Genomic DNA, 23,493 nt, shown 5'->3' on the forward strand with positions numbered 1-23,493 from the left:
GCGTCAACCACTGTACCAAGGAGGCGGTCAATGTTATGATGATTCAAAATACTTATAGAAGTCTAATCCCTACTAATATTATAAATGCGAAAGTAACTCTGTCTGTCTGTCTGTTACGCTTTCCCGCTTAAAGTTCTCAACCGATTTTGATGAAATTTGGCACAGACAATCTTTAGACCCTGGAAAAGAACATAGGCTACCTTTTATTGCGAAATATGTACCGAACGAAGCCGGGGCGGACCACTAGTTGAATAATAAAGCTTTGAGGTCGAGTTTGATAGATGTCAATTTTTATATTTAAAAAAAAATCAAAGTATTCTTATTTATGAAATAAATCATATCTGTTGCAAGGATCTTTACTCTGAATTTTATATTGAACATATTTATTTGCTATGCATCCCATTCATCGAGAAAATTATATAAATATTATTATGAATATCAAATATTTTGCGTTTGAGTTATGATAAAAATACATTGTTATTTTTAGAAAATCCCAGTAAAGCATGTAGTTACTTGATAATGTTATTTCATCGGAGATACGAAAAATTTTCCTGTTTACGTAATATCATGGAAATATACGAGCAATTTTAAGGAAGAAAAATTAATGCTCCATTTATAATAGTGTCATAATTGATAAATTACTCAATATTATATTATAGTCATAACAAAGTTGATTGAAAAATAAGAGAAATATTATGTTAAAACTGTTGTGAACCATATTTTATTTTAATATGTCTGTTAAAATACGTGTTTTTAGTAGATTTTAGTTTTATTCCGTAGATGCTGCGACAAATTTCAACTGTATTAACAAAAACTACTTATAAAAGTAGTTTTTGTTAACTTATAAAAGTTGTTTTCTTCTTGTATTAACAAAAACTACTTATAAAAGTAGTTTTTGTTAACTTATAAAAGTTGTTTTGTTCTTGTATTAACAAAAACTACTTATAAAAGTAGTTTTTGTTAATACAGTTGAAATTTGTGTTTTGCGATTTACATTGTAAAGAGATACAGATTTATATTGTAAACAGAAACTAAATATCCCTAATAGTTTAATCGTAGCTTACAAAATAATAGATTCGCAGCTGGACAAAGATAATTGAAAAAGCTCTTGACAGAATTTCTTTTTGATTTCGACGAATGATCACTTTCTGTTCTACTAAACGCTTTTTCATTACAATTTAATCGTAGAAAAGTATTAAATTTAATTCCCTAAAACAGATCTTTGTGGTTCAAATGCTGATGATAAATGTTAAAAAATGATATGACGATTCAAAAGTGTTTTTATAAGAAGTAACTAATCGAATAAAATATAATTGTTTGAGTTTGATGATAATAATATGTTAATACCTTGGTTAATACTAATACCAAGGACAAAGATTTTTATTTTACGAACTACATATACTATTAATATTTTAGATACAAGGAAAACAAGTATAATGCTTCATCGTCCCTAATAAAAGAGTCGTTATCCTGCCGATGAAAGTAATGTATTCTCATTTACATAATATTTAAATTATGGAAACCAACTGAAGTTACTTTTATACAAAAAATTATTTTGGGCTTTTGCGCTTTGGCATTGTTGTATCCGAAAATTGTAAAAAAAATAGGTTATGTATGGAAATCACTGGATAAATAACATTTCATTCTATTATTTTATTATATTGTGTCAATAAATCGAATGATTTATTTCGTGGCTTTTACAACCTCGTCTATATTTTTATGAAAGCAATTTGGGTTGTTTACTTCAGGAATTCCTATTCTATAAGGTCTTTACATTGAAATTTTCCTATCAAAAATAACCATAGCGCTTTTATAAGTAAATAAAATATATTTCAAAACATTATTAAGTTCTTAAGTCTTTTAATTTCTAACTAAGAGGAAAGTAATATATACCATATTATAGGTTTTTTAATAGGAATACTTAGATAAAGTAAAACATCGAAAGTAATTAACAACATTTATTTCACTAGGTGCTGAATAAATAAGCCTTAACAAAACTTAACCTTAAAATAAATAACTTATTTAATCTCATAACAAAGTCGACGGGCTCGCGCTTAAAAATACTTCAGTTAAGTTAACAAGCAACTAAATCAGTCTTAACACAAAACTGCTCGCAATGCTTTAAATTGTCTGGACACAATAAACAATTTACACAAGAAACAAGAATGACCAATAATCAGGTCCAGAAATTTAAAACATTACGGCTGGTTCATTTGCTAAATGTCAGATCACCACGCTAAGACTGAAGTCTAAAATTGAGCGGATCAAGCAGCCACGTGGTAATCTGACATTTAGCTTGTTGGAACTAAATGACGCCACTTGACCCAATTTTACGATCCTGTTGTCCAATTCTGTTATTGACTCGCCGGCATTGACATGGACGGGTTAAACATTGGCATGTTATGTTGTTCCGCCATGTTCTGAGGTAAGGTATACAGGGGCATCGGCATGGAGGAGGCGCTTAGCGGCGGCGGTGGGAGGCCAAATAAGAATCTGAAGTAGCGCGCGAGCTTCCATAAAATATTGGACGTCTCCGGTACCCTGCATCATACAACAATCGTTACATGTGTGTAAATGTCAATTCAAATGACTCGTACAACTCTAGCGACCCTACGAATACTACTATTGAATATACGACATAAATGCTCAGGTTTTTTAAGCTATCGTGTACGAATTGAGTCATTTTCATTGATATTTACAGAAATTTAACCCATTTGCGTTTAATTTCACAAAAAGTGACCTTCACCGTTACTAACAATAACAAAATAAATAATAATTGTGTAGGTACAGATAACTTTTATGCCATTACAAAACGGAATGTGTTATTAGTATAATCTGTATCGTTGGTCATGAATATTTCATCGAAGTCAAGTTTAAGGGTGTGATTATTATTGACTTTGTCGTGATAGTAACTACCCTTCTTCTTTTTCTTCTTCTTCTTAGATTTCTTAATTTTTTTAGTATCTTCGCTAAAGAATCTAAATAGGTCTTCATTCACTTCAACAAAGCCTTCGATTATATCCAAGATATACACAACCAAATTGTAAGTAACGCTATAATAGGCTGGAGGTTCTTCTTTATACTTGAGAGTTGATTTTAAAAAAGATTTAATATAATCTCTTGCTTGATACAGGAGTGTATCTAAAAATTCTTGCTTCTTTTGTTTTTTAGCTCTGGGTTCACTAAGGGATTGAGTTGTCGTTTCAAGTTGAAAAAAGTTTTCAATACTTCGCTTGGGTCGTTTGCGCTTTTTATTCAACACCTTTTTAAGTTTACTTTCAGTTTTATTCGATCGATTCTTTTGATTTTCAAACTTAAACATTATTATTGGCTTCCAATCGCTGGGCTCGGGTGCAAGTGTAGCATTGTTTATTTCGACTAATACATTTCGTTTTGGAACATTTCTTTGGTACGGTACTAATCGACTGTTATTCGGTTTCGCTACAAACATAGCAGGATTGACATAGTATTTAATTCTAGGATAGTAATAGGTGTGAGGATAATTAAACTTATATTTCTTTGTTTTAATATAATCGCGAAAATCCTTATTATGTTTAAGTCTATTTAAATCTATTTTAAGCTCTGTAAATTTCTTTGGTCTTTGTCTCGGTAGTTTTTTGAAAGACATCTTTCGTTGGGCTATATGTCGAGGTTGAGGGAGTAGAATCTCTTTTTGTTTCTTTTTCCCTTCTATTACTTCTGTTTCCACGCTCTTCGCGGTCGACACGTCAGATTTGAGACCTCTGAAAGTTGCTGGAATTGCATCGTAAAAAACACTCGCTATCGGATCAACGAAGCTCCTGATTTGATTAACGACTGGCTCAAAAAATCTGAGCAGTGTTGACTTACCATCCCATCTTTCTGCTGCCCGCGTCGCGTTAGCTACTACGGCGGGCGCCTGCTGCGACTGCTGAGCGCTGGGGTCGTTCGTTTGAAGTATTTCGTGGGTATGCGATTGCGATCCCAGCCCGGTGGGACTGAACATTTCTGATGAACCGAACTGTGGGCTCACTCCGCTAACGGAGTATGCGTGCGACGAGGCGCTTGGAAAGTCTATCGGGTATTGTGAGTATAGATACGGATGGTTTTGCAAACCGGCACTGGAACGCAAACAATAATTGTTTAAGATAAATGATTATATCGTTAAGTTGATACAAAGTTGAGCAGTCGTCCGTAGATTGTGTGCAGCGTCACGTCCTTTGTCAAACGTCATAATGAATCCATTATTGAAGGGAGATTTTCAATTTCGTTACAAAATCAAGACGTCCCTTTAATTTCGTCAGTCTTTGTCTAAATTCCATTATCTTGAGTGAGTGGGGTTATATTTAAATAAGAAAGTTCGAAGTGGAAAGCGTGGCGATTCATACATATTAATTACATTCCTTTTGGAATCTTTGCTTCCTTTTATTTACGAAAATAATGTTATTGTGTGGATAACATTCAAAACATTATCCTCAATAATGTCAGTAATTAGTTCTGGAATGTGTAGGTAACTGATGTTCTGTACATGTAATTTTAGATAATATATAGATTTGTAAGAAGACAATTATTAACAGGAAGACGTTTAAACATATAAAGTTTAAGTGTCTTTACATTTATCAAAAACTCGATTGCAAAATGTCTTGCTATTTACAATGGGACTAATAATTCATCACGGAAACATTAATTAGATTGAAAACAAACATTACCGCGATTTCGAATGATAGAAAGTCGATCCAATATGTATTGAACCAATGAAGCAAGATGAAATTTCTTTACATGTACTGTGCGAATGTTTTTATCATTTCCACTAAGCATTTGCAGTCACGTCAAGTGGAGAAATCAGTCCAGTGCTGTGGTATGCGTGAGAGTCAACATGCTATATCCGTCATGCTATACTAAACATAGTTGGAACAATCCAAATTGTTGCTAATTTCAACGATTCACTAATTGGTCGTTATTTACAGAAGCGGTAAAGATAACTGCTGTTTTATGTTATTGAAAATGTTCATTTACTTTTAATTGGTTGTATTTACAAAATGTAACTGTAATTTTTAGTAGGTGGGTAATAACTGCATTTTATATAGATGATGCTTTAAAAGTAATGTCCGATAATTGTATATAAGTGACGGTCAATGATAAATGAATTAATAATCAAGTTATATTAATTAAATTAATGAAATAAAATGAACATTGAAATGAAGCGTATGGTTCATTAATTAAATATTGAAAAACTGATGAAAACAATCTGTAATATCAATTATAGTTGTTAATAATAGTTATTAATGTAGTGAAATTGTTGCATGTTCTTTTATTTGCTTTTTGTTAAAGACATGCAACTTGGAACATAATTAAATTAAAGTTCATTGTCATTGCACGAAAACAATTATTATTTTACCGCATCTATTGAAATTTATAAATTATACATTATTTAATAAGGATTTAATTTAAAATTAGCAACAAATTCAGATGATCACAACTACAACACAGTCACATACAGTCAAAGGTCAAGTCTAAAAGAAACTAAATAAAAATTGTCAACAAGGGAAAAAAAATAATACTCCAGATGTATTAACAACAAGTACTTTAGATTTACTTGTTGAAATATTTGTGAAGAAAGCTCTCCATTATTATTTTTTTTTTATATTTAGAAGAAAAATATGCTTAGAATGTCATGTTTTACCTAATTTATCTACAGCCAGTAATTTAGTATACTATATTTTAATAACGAAATTATAGCGAGTAAAATAGTCTGCATTTAACTTTTCTAAATGTATGAATAGAGTTTTTCATTTTATTTATTGAAAAACAATAATTATTGTTTCACGCATTAATTAGGTATGTGAATTAAGTGCAGCTCACTTAACAAAATTGTTTCTTTTTTTCAGACTAAAAATCAAACATAACTCATTACTTTAATTAATGGAAAATTATACTGTATCCTAAAGAGGTAAAGATGAAAATATGTTTTATTGTATTCAAATTGTATTTTAATACGATAAAAAATTAAACTACCCAACTGGAATAATAAATGAAGATCCCTTTATGGGTCAGCCAATTGTGGTTAAATTCCCGTTTTATTGGATTATTTTATTATGGCTTTGGAATTAAATGATATAAAATATTTTATACTAGAGAATTATTTTTGACCAAATTATAGATGGACTTCAAAATATTTGTGTTCATTTTGTACAAATAAATTGATCATATATAAATACATAGCTAATTAGTAATTTTAAACAAATTATGGATTTACTTTTTGTACAACTAAAACATAAGTTTGAAGTGAATTTATTGCTTTTAATTAACAATTCAAAAATCCTATTTTAATTTTTGAAACGACGCGTTAAAACAAAGCAGTTTCAACATTATTTTGTAATAATACCTATATTTAGTATTTAGTAGTCTTAGTTATATTTTATACTTAACGACCAGTTACATGCTAATTTTTCATTTCAATTTAGCCACCGAATTAAAAAAGCCAGTTTCCTAAATATTATTCGACTCCATCCTAGATTTTTTTTATCAGTACTGTCAAAAGACATAGTTAAAGAGAATAAGCAGCTACACTATAATTAATTGCAAATAGTCTATAAATAAATTTGTCGATCGGGAATCTTGATTGAAAATCGCTAGAACTTTGAGATAGTTAATGACATTCTGAGCGATTGGAGAAACCTTCTGCGTGTAGTACATCTACCCACATAGGACAAAATTAGCTGCGTAAATAAGTAGGTAATAGTTTGCTGAGAAATCTAGAGTACTTGTTAGGAATTAATGAAACATCTTCATAGGGTACATTTTGTGTTTAGTTGTACATATATAATTTGATTCTTCAGGTAAGTATAATTTTGATAATTTACAATCAAATGATGTAGTAAACATATTTTAAGACGTAATGATAACGTTATTAAAACGTGTTAACTTCTTGGAAATAAATCAAATAATAATCAATGTTATAAATAATAAATGTAGCGTGAGTCAAATTATCTTCTATTATACAGGTACAACTAATATGATTAAGAATAGGTACTTTTATAAAATACAAGATTCTTACCCGCCAGTGTAGTTCTCATACAGTTTCTTAGCAGCCATTCCAACGGTGACTAGCAAAGCTAGCTTGCTCGCTAAGAAAGCCTTTATCGTAATGACTGCGACCACCGCAAGCGAGAATATTGCTATTGCTGCCGACTTCATACCAAATAGCAGGGGGATCACGGCTTGCATCACTTTGCGTTTATGTCGCCTTCCTGGAAGTATAGTTTGGTATATTATAGCACGTATCATAATCAGTCACTATAGATATTATATATTTGTAGACATCTAGAGGTAAAGAATATCTTGTAGATTACAGAACGTATTGCATTGAAACTCGTTGCTGAAATTCAGTTTCATGTCACAAAGATCTAAAAACTTAATTTCCTTAAAACTTTATTTTTATGGTTACGACATGTTGGTTACGTTACTGAAAATCAGATTCTTGTCACTACGTTCTAATTCTAAATGAACTTGAAACGAATTTTGAACGGTTATAAAGACTCGATAAATAAGGTAAAACTACCACCCTATTATTTGAAGCCAGCGTGATTGTTGACGGGCGGGTATTACCAGACTGTCATAATACATCGTATAGTAGTGAACAACATGTATAGGTGATATTATGCTTTACATTCTTCCTCTTCCTGAGCATAAGCAGTCCCCACTTTATGTCGAATCCGGATGTTAATAACTAATTATAATGTTAATTTGCTTTACGCATAATTTATTGTGTACTTTTTCAGTGATTTTGTATCATCACGAAAGTGTGGAATGTTAAATGTTGTTTTATTATCGTGTCGTCGAATGCACTTTGTTTTGATATTGAACGGGTGTTGAATAGTTTTTTTATTATATGTAATTTACTCATATTTCATTATTTACTCAGAGGATTCTTATTTTTCAATGTATATTAGGCTGACTTTATTACGACTGAAACTAGTCCTGCCAACCTGCTTCTACCAGGTGTGCCCCTTCGTATTAAATGAAATGAATATTTTGTGTTAATAGTTACGTACTACGTAGGTATTAGGAAAATTTTACACAGGATTTATAATGAGAGCTTAGGTTCTAATCCACCACACTACATACCTAATTTCATCTGTCTATTTCATTGTTAGGTTTTTTACTCATTAGAGTATATTAGTAGTGATGATGTGGTTCATGGTTGCTTAAACTAACCCATACCAACCAAAGAACATTACAAGAAAAATATTAAATTAGATCAAAATTATATGTCTAAGTTTATCTAAGAAACTTAGAATTAACTTTCTATTCTAGAATAAGGACCAGATGCGTAGAATAATATTTGGAACAAATATAATATCATTGAGAGGCGAAAAACAAATCCGAAAAAGATAAAAGAGCTGTGCCATTTATTTGAATTATTGTTATTGTTACAGACTATTGAATAAGTCTAATATTTGTGCCTAGTTTATATTTACTGAAACCTTCATCACAATATCAATATCAAATAATAAATATCAGTGTGTTAGTAATTATTAGGTACTCCATAAACTAAATAAGGTCAAACCAATATATGACTATTTATAGAAATAACGACAGGTTGTTAAACATAACATTGGTTAAAATTCTACATTATCACTGACAATATTTCCGAAAATATTTAACATACATTAGCAATAATAAATAAATACAAACATTATAATTATTATTATCCTACTGAAACAAGATAGCAATTGACCTGAAATACGAAATTGCTCAGCCGTTTCTCTTAATTTGTCTTTTACTTCGCTATGTCGTATTTTAATCCAGAAAACACGCACTGGAAACAAGTATGCATAATAAATAACAGGAAAAACAACTCGCGAGGGCTTTAACAGGATTGCTCGTAGTCTAACTGATCCAAAATGAACTTAATATAATTCACGTACATCGCTATTTATGTAAAACATTTGCTCCTACTGATTTATTTACGCAAATACGTCGCTTAAGGATTTGCTCTCCATAATTATTCAGGCGTTTAAATTATTCTTTATGCTATTTCGTATTTAAGTAAAATAAGTTAGTAGGTATTAGCCATTTTGTATTTCTTGTAAATATCAGATAAAATCATAAGTCAGAAAATTTTGATACGGTAATAATGTTTTAGTAATCAAGGAGCTCAACTCAAAAGCTGAATTAATAAGCTTGCAGATCGCAATGTTCAAAAGAGACTTCATAAATGTTTAATTAAAATGAATATCAATATGAGCTTCTGTGTGGTGTTTTTCGAATATTGAATACAGTTTTCTGAATAGAATATTTTATGCAACTTACTTGATATAGTTTGAACTTTGAAGTTTTTTTTTTGTTAAGTATAATTATTATACACACTAGATTTTAGTATATTAATTAAAAAAGTGTAGTAAGTAGTAGTTTAGTAGATATAGATCTTTAAAAGGAACTCACAATAAAGCTCTAAAACACTAAAAGCTCAACAAAAGCTATCAAATGCAATCTTCAATTATTATAGTGAAGCACTCTCCTTTAATTAGTTACTTTACGAAAGAAACTATGAAAGATATAAAATGGTTGCACTTATAGTTACGATATAGGTACCTAGCTCGAGACGACATGAAAAACCACTTTAGAGATGACGTATGCAAAGTATGCAAATCTGCAATAGATTTAAATCAACCTTATTTACATAATATATTAAACGCTAGTATAGTTCTTAATATACTTTCTTTATGTCTTATATAAAAGTAAAGAATAGATAATATTTTGTATGTATAATCCTATGGTTCCTATTACCTAACAAAACAAAACGATTACCTCTGATCGTGATTCTAAGGAAATATGTCTTGTAAATGAATTTGTGAGAAATGCAGTGAATCTAGTATGTATATAGTTTTATTACAGATATTTCTTTGGCAGATCTTTTTAGCTGTAGGTAACCATTATTACCATTAAAATCTTTTTGTAATTTTGATGTTACATCGAGTAGTTAGAGTAGGTATCCAAGCGCAAACAATTTATTAACAATATTTATTAATAAAAAAACAGAAATAGTATACTAATTAGTTTTCATCTTCCACATAGTGTAGGAAATTTGAAGATAACCGAGAGTAAACTGTATACCCGTTAATTAGTCTATTATTATACCAGCAAAGTTTACGTAGGTTTCCCAAGTGTATGACTTACAAGTTTACTTATGTTTATTTGGTCTTATAATTATTCGTATTCTATTATTTATTATATTACTTGGTTTCCGCCCGCGGCTTCGCCCGCGCAGTCAAAGAAACCCGCATTGTTCGTGTTCCCGTGTGATTTCCGGGATTGCGTCATTTTCCCGGGATAAAAAGTCTATGTCCTTTCTCGGGTATCAAAATATCTCCATACCAAATTTCATGAAAATTGGTTCAGTAGTTTAGGCGTGATTGAGTAACAGACAGACAGACAGAGTTACTTTCGCATTTATAATATTGTTATGGAAGTATGGATTATGAAGTATTATAACCTATACTAATAAACTGCTAATTAGTGAAAGAAGTCTGTAATTGTATAATCTGAATTACATTACTCTGTATTTGTCACTAGTTGCTCGCCCGAGGTCCAACCATACACATTTATTTTTTTTCACTAATAAAAACGGAGACAAAAATCCTTCATTGGAAAAATCATTAAGACTCGATTAGCCGTTCTTTAGTTATTAGGTACTTTATTATAAAGCCGAAGAGTTGGTTTGTTAGAAGTTAGAACGCGCTAGGAACTACTGGTCCAGCTTGAAAAATTCTTTCGGTGTGAGATAGCCCATTTATTGAAGAAGGCAATAGGTTATGTATCATCACGATACGACCCGACAGTAGCTGAACAATGCAGCTAGTAACATAAAAGCGCTTAGTGGTACTAAACCTTTATTTATACATATTACTCTTGATGGTATATTAATTCAATAAATCACTGGTATATTATCGTATGTTTGTAAAATAGCAAGGAAATAAAGCCTTCAAAGAGCTTCCCTGGCGTGGTTCCTGCTGCGAGTTCCACATTAACTTTATATTGGTCTAACCTTCGCATGATGTCACTGAAGAAACCTTGACCCTGTTGTACTATAAATTTAGTTTTGTGTAGGATTTTTATGGGATACATATCGGTAGTTTACCATTATTAAGCTATTGCATAGCTTCTATCGCGGGCCTTGAGCGCGGGGACCGAATCGAGAAATTCCGTAACGAAAAAACTTCACGCTCCACGCACTCCGACGGGTGGAGGTGGCTTGAAGGCATAGCATGCAATAGCTTTACCGCGGCAGTCCCCGAGTGACACACGTCTTTTTTTTGTAGAGATAGGTTGAAGTTACATAATATTGTCTTTTGAAATGATGTGCTACAATATTTTTGGTGTATCAAGTGTTTAAAACAAAGTATAGATAATATCAACGCTAATATCAATTATAGAATTAATTGTTAGACTTATTTACTTAAACACACACGCTGACACACACAAACACAACAAATACAAACTTACATGTACAGTATACACGCGCACAAGTACATGCAAACACACACACAGACACAACATTCACTAACACATTGGTCACGCATATTAGTATTAAGTTTCTATTGTTTTGTTTTTCTGTTCTTATAATTTTTATTTAGTTATCAGTAGTGTTATCCGCGAGGGGGGCTAGTGAACTGACCTTTCTGGGTCTTTCACAGACCTATTTCAGACACTAGTCCTTCACAACGAACATACTACATATATATAGTTAGTTTGTAATATTCTTTAAGCTGTTGTGAAGGCAATAAATGAACTTTTTATTTATTTATTTATATATTTAACAGAATTGTAAATTATAGAATAAAAGACCTCGATAAAACCATACTTCAATACTTTACAATCATCGATATTTTGATAGGTTTAAATAAAAATTACTTACTAATTCGTTTGGGTGTTTTGTCCTGTGGTTTCTCTTCTTCTACCTTGCTGTTTGATTTCTTCGGAGCTTCATCCGAAACATCTGGAATAATAAATAAAAATTACATTAAAATTATTGGCTTAAATTAATAATTTATCTTACTTAATGTGGAGTGACAACACTATCTCTACATAATATAAATATTACTTCCCGGCGTCTGTATGTATGTATGCTATTTTAAAACTACACAATGGATTTTTATGTGGTTATTTTATAGATACACTGGATCTCGAGAAAGGTTTGAATATACATACTTTGTTAAGTTATAGACAAAGAATACGAAGCTGCGCTTAAAAGCTAGTTTATATCACATTATCCAGATATATTTTTGATGCAAATAATAATAAACAGTAGGCATTCAAAAGGTAAGTAGGCACTTTAATATCCGAGAATGTTTTGAATCATCGGCCACCTATCGAGATTGAGTATATCCTCCCACACTTATAAAATATTTGACTTATTCTTTGTTATGTAAGAGAATAAACACCTTGATGGATCAGCCTATGAAAAGATATTTCTTTGAATATTCATATGCAATACACCCCCCTTTTTTTTTTTTTAGTGGGGAAATCTTGCATAGATACCCACGGTCTCCGGGGAAGAGGCCGTGGGTTATGTCGGATTCCTACCGACCAAAACCCCACTGTGTTCCGTCAAGCCGCATCAGCGACAGGGCCACGGGTATGTGTAGAATTCATCCGTGACCCCATCAGCGGCAGCCCGTCGCCGCCCGGGCCCAAACAAGCTAAGAGCCTGCCAGCTCTACCCTCACCCTCATGGAGCGGCGTGAGCGGAACACGTCCCACGCCGCCTCATCCCACCGGACAATGGACTAAATCATCTATATTGACCAGTTGCGGCGAAGGGCATAAAAATTCCTGTTCGAGAAATACGAAAATATTAACATTTCATGCTTTATTAATCAGAAACGAGTGTATTATGTTTATGTGCATACATATTCGAAATTTTTTGGAATTGGTTCATATGATCGAAATTTTAAAACGTTAGTTTAAAACCTTAGAACATTAAACCAAATTCGTTTTAAACTTAGAGTTGGTTTAATGCTTTAAGTTTAAAACGAATATTTAACCATTAAAATTAAAATATTAGGGACCTTACTCAAATGGGTTTTCTGTCGTGCGAAAATATTTATCAGAGACAAAGACAGATTAATTATAATTTAGAACTACTAACACCTAATTAACGAATTAAATGTAAATATTTTTACAAAATGAGCCTAAAAATGTCTCTTAATAAGAAATAATATTTTTTAATTAATTAACCGACCTTCAGCTTTCAAACACAGTTTAAATAAACTATGTGTTCTTTTGTTTCATGAAAATAAATTACAAAAATATAAAGCACTGTATTTACATTTACGAAATTTCTTTATTAATATTTAATTACAAAGAACGAAGGTGAACTCATGCAATATATAATAACCTTTTATTTTTTAATATTATGTATTTATTTTATACTTAATGTAAATTATACATTTGAGTTCTGTATAACTTATTAGCTGTGCCCCGCTGTTTTATCCGCATTGCTCCGCTCCTATTTGTTTTAGCGTGGTGATATATTATAACCTTCCTCGACAAATAGAATATCTAACACCGAAAGAATTTTTCAAATCGAACCAGTAGTTCCTGAGATAAGCGCGCTCAAACAAACAAATAAACTCTTCAGCTTTATAATATAAGTATAGAATCTACGGTAATGTAAACGAATTTTTATATAGATTCGCTTATTATCAAGAAATTTTCTGGTAAAATGAATCTGTATATTATGCTAAAGACCTCATTATTCTCTTTTCGTATCTCGAAGGAATTATCATCGATGCGTAGTAATTGGATATTATATTTTTCACGTACTTACATTACCGAAATAAGGATACAAAATACATCCTATTGTACTAGATTTATTTTAAATGGCTTTTAAATATTATACCTAATTGATTGGTAAGACTAAAAAGAGACGTTCCAAAGCAACTCTATACAAGATCTCTATCTAACTTATTTTCAGTTTTATTAGAATTAATATACCGTAGTAAGGTCAGTGCCGTCTTAAACATATTGTAACTGTTTCTTTCTGTATCAATAAACTATAATTTTATTGTATTTTTTGATTCATTATTTTCCAGGATATATTATTACTTTTAGGGTCGATTTTTCAATGCTTGGATAAAACTTATCCGTCCAATAAAGTATTACACGATCATATTAAAATGTCACGTAAACTGTCAAATACGGGCAATTAGAATACGTTTTTAAAATGGTAGTTTTATACATTATTCGACGAATAAGTTTTATCCAAGCATTGAAAAATCAGCCCTTAATGGTATAGAAACAATGTTCCAAATTCACAAAGCGTGTTATGGAAGAGGCCATTGTACTTGCCACTTACAGGATCAATCAGGATTTATTTCAAGATATCACGTGCCATAAAGAGATTTATTTTAAGAAGAACTGTATTTTATATTAATTATAATAATGTGGTAACGATTATTGGGTATATTTTGATAAGAAACAATGGCGTCATACACTAGAAACTGTATACTATAATAACCTAATTTACTTGCTCCTTTGTTTACCAAAATAAACAGTTTTAATAATTACTTTTCTTCAAACATTATTTACCTCTACACAAAGTTCTGTTCTAATTAATAGAGGTAACAATAAATAAACATTTGAACAATTACTCTATACTTTAATTAACACAAAGGTAAACATTGTTGTGTGGGTGTTATTTTCACACATATGCAACCTATTTATTCTTATAAATGGTTCACGCACACAGATATAGATTGGCTAGATACCATGAAGCCGGATTTTGTGTGTTCAGAGCTATCGACGTATAATAGCGATAATTGTTTTTTATAGTTTACAACGTAGTTTTGTAGAATACAATCTGATAGATGCATACTACAATAAACAGACGATAGATGTAAACTAAATTTATTTTAATGAATAGCTTTATAAGAAAGACAGCCAGTAAAGTACAAACAATTTTGTAGAGTGGGGAATACGATTTATTCTTGCTCGTTACAATTTAAGTATTTTAACTAATTTATCCATTTTATTGTACAAGAATGCGAAAAATCTATCTGCACACATTTCAGCCTTTGTTCTGTAGTTCTGTCTCTTATAGCATGTGAGCATCTGCCAAATTTGTCATAATAAAATTTTTATTATTTATTAATGGCTGGATCTCATATTTGTATAACACCTTGTATTGTACCCATGTTCATGGAATAAAATATTTGAATTTGAATTTGAATTTGAATTATGTTACATCCAGTAATTTATAATCCATGGTTACCAAGTCCACTGGGATGGCAGTAAAAGGTTGATCTTGAAATTTATGAAACATAGCCGGCCTTGTATCTAGGCACTCGGCAAAATAGCTATAAATTTTATGAGGATATAAATTTTAACATCTACATGTATTATCATTACGATGTAGTGTGCTTTTGATATTTTAAAATGGTCGAAAAATATTTTGTTATTATTTGAAGAAAGAAAGAAAATACGTTTAATCACAAATACTTTTACAAAATGTTTACTTATATCTAAACACTTTACATGGAAAAAATTAAATCTTAAAATACAATAAATGTATTCAAATATCGTATTCGTGATTAGATGGACTACTCAGCATTTGCCTCTCCGTATTAGCGGAGAGGCGCCGGTTTTCAGTAGTACCCTCGACTTGCTACGCTTGGAGCACCAGAACGGTCTTCTGGGTGGTTAAATTAAGAGCTAATGCATAATTATTTGTTTTACTTCGTATAAATATATTGTAATATGACACTCCTGAGAAGCCTATTAAACTGATTTTAACTTTAAATGCGGCAACATTTATATGGTTTAAGATTAATACTTAAAACTAATCATCACGCTTATATTTTCGCTACGTCGCTTTGTCGCACATGCCATTGAACTTTTTGCTTGACATTTCTTTCGTCCGTTTCCTCACCATTTTTCCTTCCTATTGATTATAAAAGAACATAATACGTAATTAAACCGATTTACTATAAATATTATACCTATTAAAACTAACATAATAATTCATTACTGCTTGATATATCACACGGATGTTCGTCACAGTCTAAGTTTTATGGACTAATTGCTACAATCGCGTGCTTTATGAGAAAACCGTTTGAATTATTCAAAGCGTGATCTGATTGCAGTGAATGAGATTATAGGAAATACGAGAGATTGCGGAATCTGTTATTAATTATGCTGAAATTTATTCAGTCTTGAACGCAAGAGGTGTTGTTTTCATGAGAGCGTGTTTTTGCATTCCGTTGATGCAAAAATAGAATTCGATTGAATTTTTAAATTAAACAGAGACCTTTTTATTTCAATTTATGGTTTTGTATTATAGCAATTAGTAGAATAGTACGATAATATTTACTGATTTTATTTATTGACAGTTTAGTACATAAAGGAAATCTTACAACTACTAACAATAACAAGTACATGATAACTGCGTTAAAACAACCGACTTCAAACTTGCACTTGCAACATTTACAAATACAGAAAAAATGCTCATAAAATAAAAACTACTGGGCCTATCCGAATTTATGGGACCAATTCGACACCATCCCGCATCGAACAAAAAAAGAATCACGTAAATCGGTTCAGAAACCTCGGAGTAATCGGTGTACAATTAATTGTACATACATCAAAAAAAAAACATACCAGCTGAATTGATAACCTCCTCCTTTTTTTGGAGTCGGTTAAAAACCCTATAAGTTTTATAGGAAATTATAAGATAAATTTAAATGTATTTATTCAGTTTCTACTTTGATAATATTATGATACAGTAATCAGAAATATTTTCAGCAAATTAGAAGGAAATAATTCAATTTTAATTCTTCTATCGAGGTTTTTTCGCAAATACGGTTTATTACGGTTTTTTTTATGTGGTTTTTATCACGTTTGTTGAAGTGTGATGCTATAAGGCTGGTTGCAGAGCTTGACCGACCATCAGTGCGTACTTCAGTCGCGCTTGTCATATGTATGGAAATTCATAAAACCTTTCATAGGTAGACCGACCATATACGCACGCGTATTATCATGCGCATTAGTATCATCTTCATACATTTTGTTGATGCGTGTCGTCAGGACCGACGGTACGCACTGACGGTCGGTCAAGCTCTGCAACCAGCCTAATACTAGATATATAATATTATCTAGGATAATGTTGTTTGTTTTTTTACAATAACTATTTGGCAATATTCCTGTTATGTTTTAAATCAAATCGTTATATACCATCCCAATTATTACAAATTCTCAAAGAATATATTTCGTAAACTCATGAATATTAATCGAATATTTAAAATTAAATACAATATTCATAACGTCCACTAAAAGTAAATTGGGATATAGATTTTTTCAACATTTTAATAACTTAATTACAAATACCTGGGCATGTTTCAAAAACAAACAAAAAACAAAAACTTTTAATAGTTCAGGATACATCGCCCATTTTTGCAAGTGACTACTATCAAGCTGATTTTCCGTTTGTAGCTTTATTTTGATGAGACACCGAATAATTTCGTGTATGAAACTCTCGACTGTGGTAGCTAACAGAGATAACAAGGATAAAAATTTTTGATTTGATGGTTCTCAAATATATATTACGCAATTTGTAGGACAATATGTCTGTTGAATTATATAAACATTAACTAAGTGAAAACAAAAAAATCAGCTTGTTAGTAATCATTTATGATGACCTCGTTATCGATACACTTTGGAAAGGGGGACTCTTTGAACAAACCATAGATTTTGTAGGACAAATATTTTTTCGAATAATTTAGGTAATTATCTTGAGATTGAACAAAAAAAAATATTCAGTTAGTAATAAATATTTGAGAACCATCAAATCAAAAATTTTTATCCTTGTTATCTCTGTTAGCTACCACAATCGAGACTTTCGTACACGAAATTATTGGGCGTCTCATCAAAATAAAGCTACAAACGGAAAATTAGCTTGATAGTAGTCACTTGCAAAAATGGGCGATGTATCCTGAACTATAAGGCTTTAAATTGAAACTTTGAAAGTGGAGCTATTTTATGTTAATATTAATGTTATTTCTGCTCTTTATGACAGTAAAGCATAAATATGCTTAAAAGAAATCACCAATTATATAATGATGAGTGATTTATAGTAATAATGTATATTATATTTATTATTTTAAAGTAATAATGATAATTATTTTTTCATCGTCAATTATTACTATCTATATATAATATCTAAATAACTCACGGCCAACAAGAATACCGATGTCGCTCGTCACTAAAATTTTTCTAAGTACCCTCATTAGGATTAAGAACTAACAATAAGTTATAAAACATATGTAACGGTTTGTGGGCTAATGGTGCACAGAAAAACTTGAATGAGTTTATGATTGCATCAATGTTAATTATATCATATTACAAGAATTAATATTATGTTAAATAAATAAATAAAAAATAAATAAAAAAACGACAATTTATCAATAAAATAAATTAATGCATGATATAAATATAATATTATGATAATATACAACTTTCCATGTTAACGTTGTAGTTAAGAAATTATTGTTACATTATAATTATTGTAAAAGTATGAAACGTCATCGTCCTCTACATTTACTCTCGATAATTAAATAGATGGAGTGCAAATTACCATGACATAGTTTACGATAAGTTATAATATGTATAACTAGCTTTCCGCCCGCGGCTTCGCCCGCGTTTTGAAAGAAAAACCCGCATAGTTCTCGTGGGATTCCCGGGATAAAACCTATCCTATGTGTTAATCAAAGTTACCCTCTATATGTGTGCTAAATTTCATTGTAATCGGTTCTGTAGTATTTTCGTAAAAGAGTAACAAACACACACACACACACACACACAGAAATACTCACTAACTTTCGCATTTATAAACATTATATTAGTAGGATACTATCTCGGGTTATTCTAATACCTAATGAAATAGTTTACTTGTCTTTAAGTTTATTACATGTTCCCAATTAAAATGCCCGCGGTTTCAATACTTCAAGCGTTAAATTTTGCAAAAAAGTAATTTTGGTCGTTTGAGTTTCAAATTTCATTCAATTGGATTCAGTGGTTTACCGTTTAGTCGTGTAAGCGTAACAGACAAACATAATATAAATAACTTTATGTGAAAGATGAGTCTGTATTAGTTGTTAAGATTGAAAATTTTAACAAACAATACAGATTGACACGTTCCACAAAGTAGTTATACTATGTATGAAAAAATGTCTAGTACCTACTGATGATTATTTTCACGTCATGTCTCCCTATATTTTAGCGTTAAAAAAATGATAAAAAATATCCTAAGTCTGCTTAGTATTGAAATATCAGTTGATATTGAAATTTTGCAAGAGCGGACAATTTTTATTTAATTTAGGCAAATAAATTTTTCTATTTAATTTAGGCAAATAAAAATTGTAAGAAAATCCAAACTCTTTCGTTTAAACTAAACATGATACCGAGTTGCTAAGGAGATATTTCAAAACTTGTTTTTTCATTGTTCATCCGATCCTTTTACTTTTCCTTCAATAACTTTAAACCCAATATCAATGAACTTCTTTAAAAGCTTTTAAGTACAAAATGTCTTCTAAAATAAATTTAACGAAACTATTTTATTACAACATGGCATGAGAATAACCACGTGTAGTCAACTGATATTCTTAAATTAAACCGAATTGTGTATCAAGACTTTACCTATACGGAAGGATCGAAACTCGACATTTTGATTGGTTGATCTATATCTAAGGCAATTAAATCCTACAACGAATTATCCTAACGCAAATCCAAGAATGATTTATTATAGTTTGAATACATTTTTAGATGAACCAATGAGTGTACAGTGTATTCTATAATTACGTTTTATTTAATTAATTCTGAATGAGGCATACATCATAATATACTATAACCAGGTACTCCTGCTTGTTAGTATTAATCAGGACTTATTGCTTGCTTATTTAATAACTAGCTTTCCACCCGCAGCTTCACCCGCGCAGTCAAAGAAAAACCCGCATAGTTCCCGTTCCCGTGGGATTGCCGGGATAAAACCTATCCTATTTCCCGGGGTAAAAAGTAGCCTGTGTACTTTCTCGGGTATCAAAATATCTCTATACCAAATTTCATGCAAATTGCTTCAGTAGTTAAGGCGTGATTGAGTAACAGACAGACAGACAGACAGAGTAACTTTCGCATTTATAAAATTAGTATGGATATAAAAAAATATGTAGACAAAAATTATTACTTGCTTCCCCACTATTAAATTTAAATAGAACAGGCGCACTTCACACGTATTTATCCGGCATTTTCATGCTCTTACCTAATCATCTGAAATAACATTTATTCATCTAAATGAATAGCCCTGTATCTCTAAGTCGTTATGCTTATTTTTTACTTTTAACAGCGTTATAAGAGAGGAACAATCTAACAGTGGATTTACATCAAACGAACATAGAGCTAGAACTAGAGCAGGAGCATTCGTGATCGTTTTAGTGTAAACGAAAATTCAGTTTTGTTCAATACCTATTAAATCATTTCATAGATTATTTTCGAATGCACTAAGAACACGCAAAAGGAATGCTCTACGCCTGTTTACACTAAAATAATTTGACATAGTGGGGGTAGAATAAGCATTCGCTCGTCTGATGTATACCGGCCCTAACACGTACGTTGGTACTTCACAATTTAACGAAGCATGCAAATTGGACATTATCTTGCAAGATATTATACATGTAGTTAAGATAACACCGTGAAAAACACACCATTTATACACTGTGTTTTTCTTTAATAATTATAAAGATTGTGTTGGTTTTGTACTGTATAATTTCTTGAAAGTATCATTTCTTATAGAAACACTATCGAAGGATCTTTATTATTTAATGTACTAGAATATGAGAGTTATGGAAATGATCTGTTTCTGCTAATTGCTTCGAAACAACTTAACTGTTTTTGATATTGTTTTAATTGATAGAAACAGCACTAAAGAATAAAAATTCTGGTAGCATTGTCAATTTTTTATATTTTTTATTTGTAATTCAATATATTAAAAATCTCTCCCTCATTATATTTCCGTAACGAAGCATAAAACAGATGCAATGCACATCTATTTCTTTAATTGATTTGCTCTACGAGTAAGTAGGTGATCAGCTATTAACTGTGTTTTGCACCCTTCTTTACTTGTTTCTGATGGTAATCAGAATTGGACCTATCCATATTAACATTTATAAGCTAAAGATAATAGTAATTAAGGCTTATTACAATAACATAATTAATTAAAATTATTATTTTGTTTCAAGCATAAAAATGAACCCTGGGATTGCATAATTTGTTTTAATTTCTGAACTCTTCCTCAAGGGAAAAAGGAATGAATGATTAACGTTTTATTAATATTTATCGCTGTACATTTGTGGAAATCCATTTGGATTGTCAATTTTGTACAGAAGCAATTTTGTGAATAATATAGAAAATTGAGCTTTAAGCTAATTATGATTTGCTCCTTTTAATAAAATGTAGAATATTTCATAGGTACATTAAATTATTAAAAGTAATGAAACAAATTCTTGAACTGTTGTTTTTGACTCTCACGATCATTCATTTCCTTAGACCTAATTTCTATAAAAAACAGGTGCTTTGTGAACTTTCTTATACTACAGAACTTAATGAGAAAACTTATGTAAGTTTAGTATATTATATTTCGTATATCCTTTTAGAGAATGTATCCTAAAAGGATATACATTAAAGAAAAGGATTGAGTTACCTTTAGCAGTTCTGCTCTCATACACCTCCAGGTCCAAGGCGTCACTCTTGTCCTGCGTGTTGGAGAATGTAAACGTAAAGTCGTTCCAGTCGAAGCTGATAGCGTGGCTCGCTAGCAGCCTTGTCAAGGGATCCTTATACGCCCTCGCCTGCCGCACATTACCCAACGGCTCTATAGTAAACGTATCGAACAGCCTAACCGCCTTCTGCTCCCGTATACTCCTAACAAACTCCCTAACCATGTTGTCTATACATGTGGAATTATCACTGCAGTTCAGTTCGACTAGTCCTCTCGCCTGCCCCACCAGCGCGAAGGCGACAATGTAAAGTAATACAGTCATTTTGGACACTATCCGTCACGCACTTTACACAAGTCACCAATCCATTTGTGGGTCACCACTTACACCACCAGCGGTGGTTTGTTCGTCAATGAGCCCCCGGTGGCGCTGCTGATCATTTTTATCCACCGTCATGGTACGGTGGTCACTGTGCAGCGTGTAGGCGTTATTTTTTCAACGTGTTCCTAGCTAGCTGGTAACACTTTTCTTTCCTTGCGTGTGCATTCGATTACTTTCCGTTTGTTAACGTAAAATCTCGGGTTGGTTAATTATTTCTCTTACGCTCCGTATTTATTTAATACGCGCAGTGACAGTTCACTTTCTTACATATTATTATGTCTGTCTTAGTAAATTGTTGTTCATTATATTATTGTTTATAAGAGGTGATGAGAGCTAAATGCTAAGTTTAGATTTTAATTAATACCTAGTTTAAATCGCTGAGCTTATTGCGAAACAGTATGTTAATCAGTTACTTAATAAATCATTAACCAATGCAATGATTTCAATTAATATAAAACTAGCTATAACCGACAGACGTTGTCCTGTCAATTGATTAGCCGTTAAGCTTTTTTTTTAGCTAAAACTAAAGATTTTCTTTCAGAAAGAACTGAAGAACTGAAGAATCGAAATTCGTCCAGCTTTCAGTCCAGTCCAGTTTTTTATATAATATGGAGATTAAAGCGAGAAATCGAAACAATTTTATAATAATTCGTCTTTACTAAATTTAAGTGTCCCCTATTCAAACTATACATCGAACCAGACTACATTAAACCCCAACCATGTTAAAAACATTAGATCAAGTGACATCGCAAATAAATGCTAATTAAAAAAGCCTATTAATGACAAACGAACATAACATTGTATGAAACTTAATATTTTCGTCAATGTGGCCGGTAGTGTGCAACTGTCACATTCCTACATATTCTCACAGCGTAGATACATAAATCATAAATATATTCGAGTGGTGTTCATTTCTAATGATTATAATATCACGCAATGATATTTTTAAAATGCGTATGTGTATCAAACCGTTGACAATATAATAACTCCTTGTTAGGGTATAACGGAAATTCCGTATAATTGACTTGGAGTCAGGAAACGGCCTTAGTAATAAGTAGACTTATGAACGTGGTATATTGGGAAAAGCGTATAATAATGTTCAACGTTTTAACAGATCTAATTGACATTTTATAAAATAGTGTATTCATCTTTTGGGTGCATCTGTAACACTACCAGTGTAAAAAGTGTTTATGGGCGGTAATTGGGTGGTGATGACCATTTGCTTATTCTGCCATAAAAAAATTATTCATTTTTCTTTCATATCTATATCTATTCCAAAATTATGTAGTTGAAGAGCTTTTTCTTCAGTGTGTGTTTGTACGATGTAAGAGAAGCTCTTGTTTGAAAAACATCACCTGCTTGAAAA

General features: G+C 31.3%; 1 protein-coding gene across 2 annotated transcripts; it reads right to left on the reverse strand.

Moving 5' to 3' along the window:
• Positions 1 to 1,945: 1,945 nt before the first annotated feature.
• On the reverse strand, positions 1,946 to 22,147 carry LOC123702761. 2 transcript variants are annotated; one of them, XM_045650545.1, is made up of 5 exons: positions 21,731 to 22,147; positions 11,900 to 11,980; positions 7,037 to 7,229; positions 3,850 to 4,100; positions 1,946 to 2,541 (listed from the first exon to the last, which is right to left on the reverse strand). In XM_045650545.1, exons 1-5 carry the CDS (start codon positions 22,068 to 22,070, stop codon positions 2,462 to 2,464), a joined length of 945 nt encoding a protein of 314 aa, XP_045506501.1. In that variant the 5' UTR covers positions 22,071 to 22,147; the 3' UTR covers positions 1,946 to 2,461. The 2 variants fall into 2 exon arrangements, with proteins under 2 accessions (XP_045506501.1, XP_045506502.1); XM_045650546.1 differs by lacking the exon at positions 3,850 to 4,100.
• Between the last annotated feature and the right edge of the window lie 1,346 nt (positions 22,148 to 23,493).

This window comes from Colias croceus, chromosome 24 (genome assembly GCF_905220415.1).
Source record: "Colias croceus chromosome 24, ilColCroc2.1".
NCBI classification, from domain to species: domain Eukaryota; kingdom Metazoa; phylum Arthropoda; class Insecta; order Lepidoptera; family Pieridae; genus Colias; species Colias croceus.

Bases quoted from the DNA above. Each gene is read 5' to 3' on its own strand.
- LOC123702761 (XM_045650545.1), bottom strand. From the start codon at position 22,070: ATGACTGTATTACTTTACATTGTCGCCTTCGCGCTGGTGGGGCAGGCG. The intron at 11,981-21,730 runs GTAACTCAATCC...TTATTATTCCAG, and splicing joins TGAGAGCAGAACTGCTAAAG to ATGTTTCGGATGAAGCTCCG. The intron at 4,101-7,036 runs GTAAGAATCTTG...TTTGCGTTCCAG, and splicing joins TATGAGAACTACACTGGCGG to TGCCGGTTTGCAAAACCATC.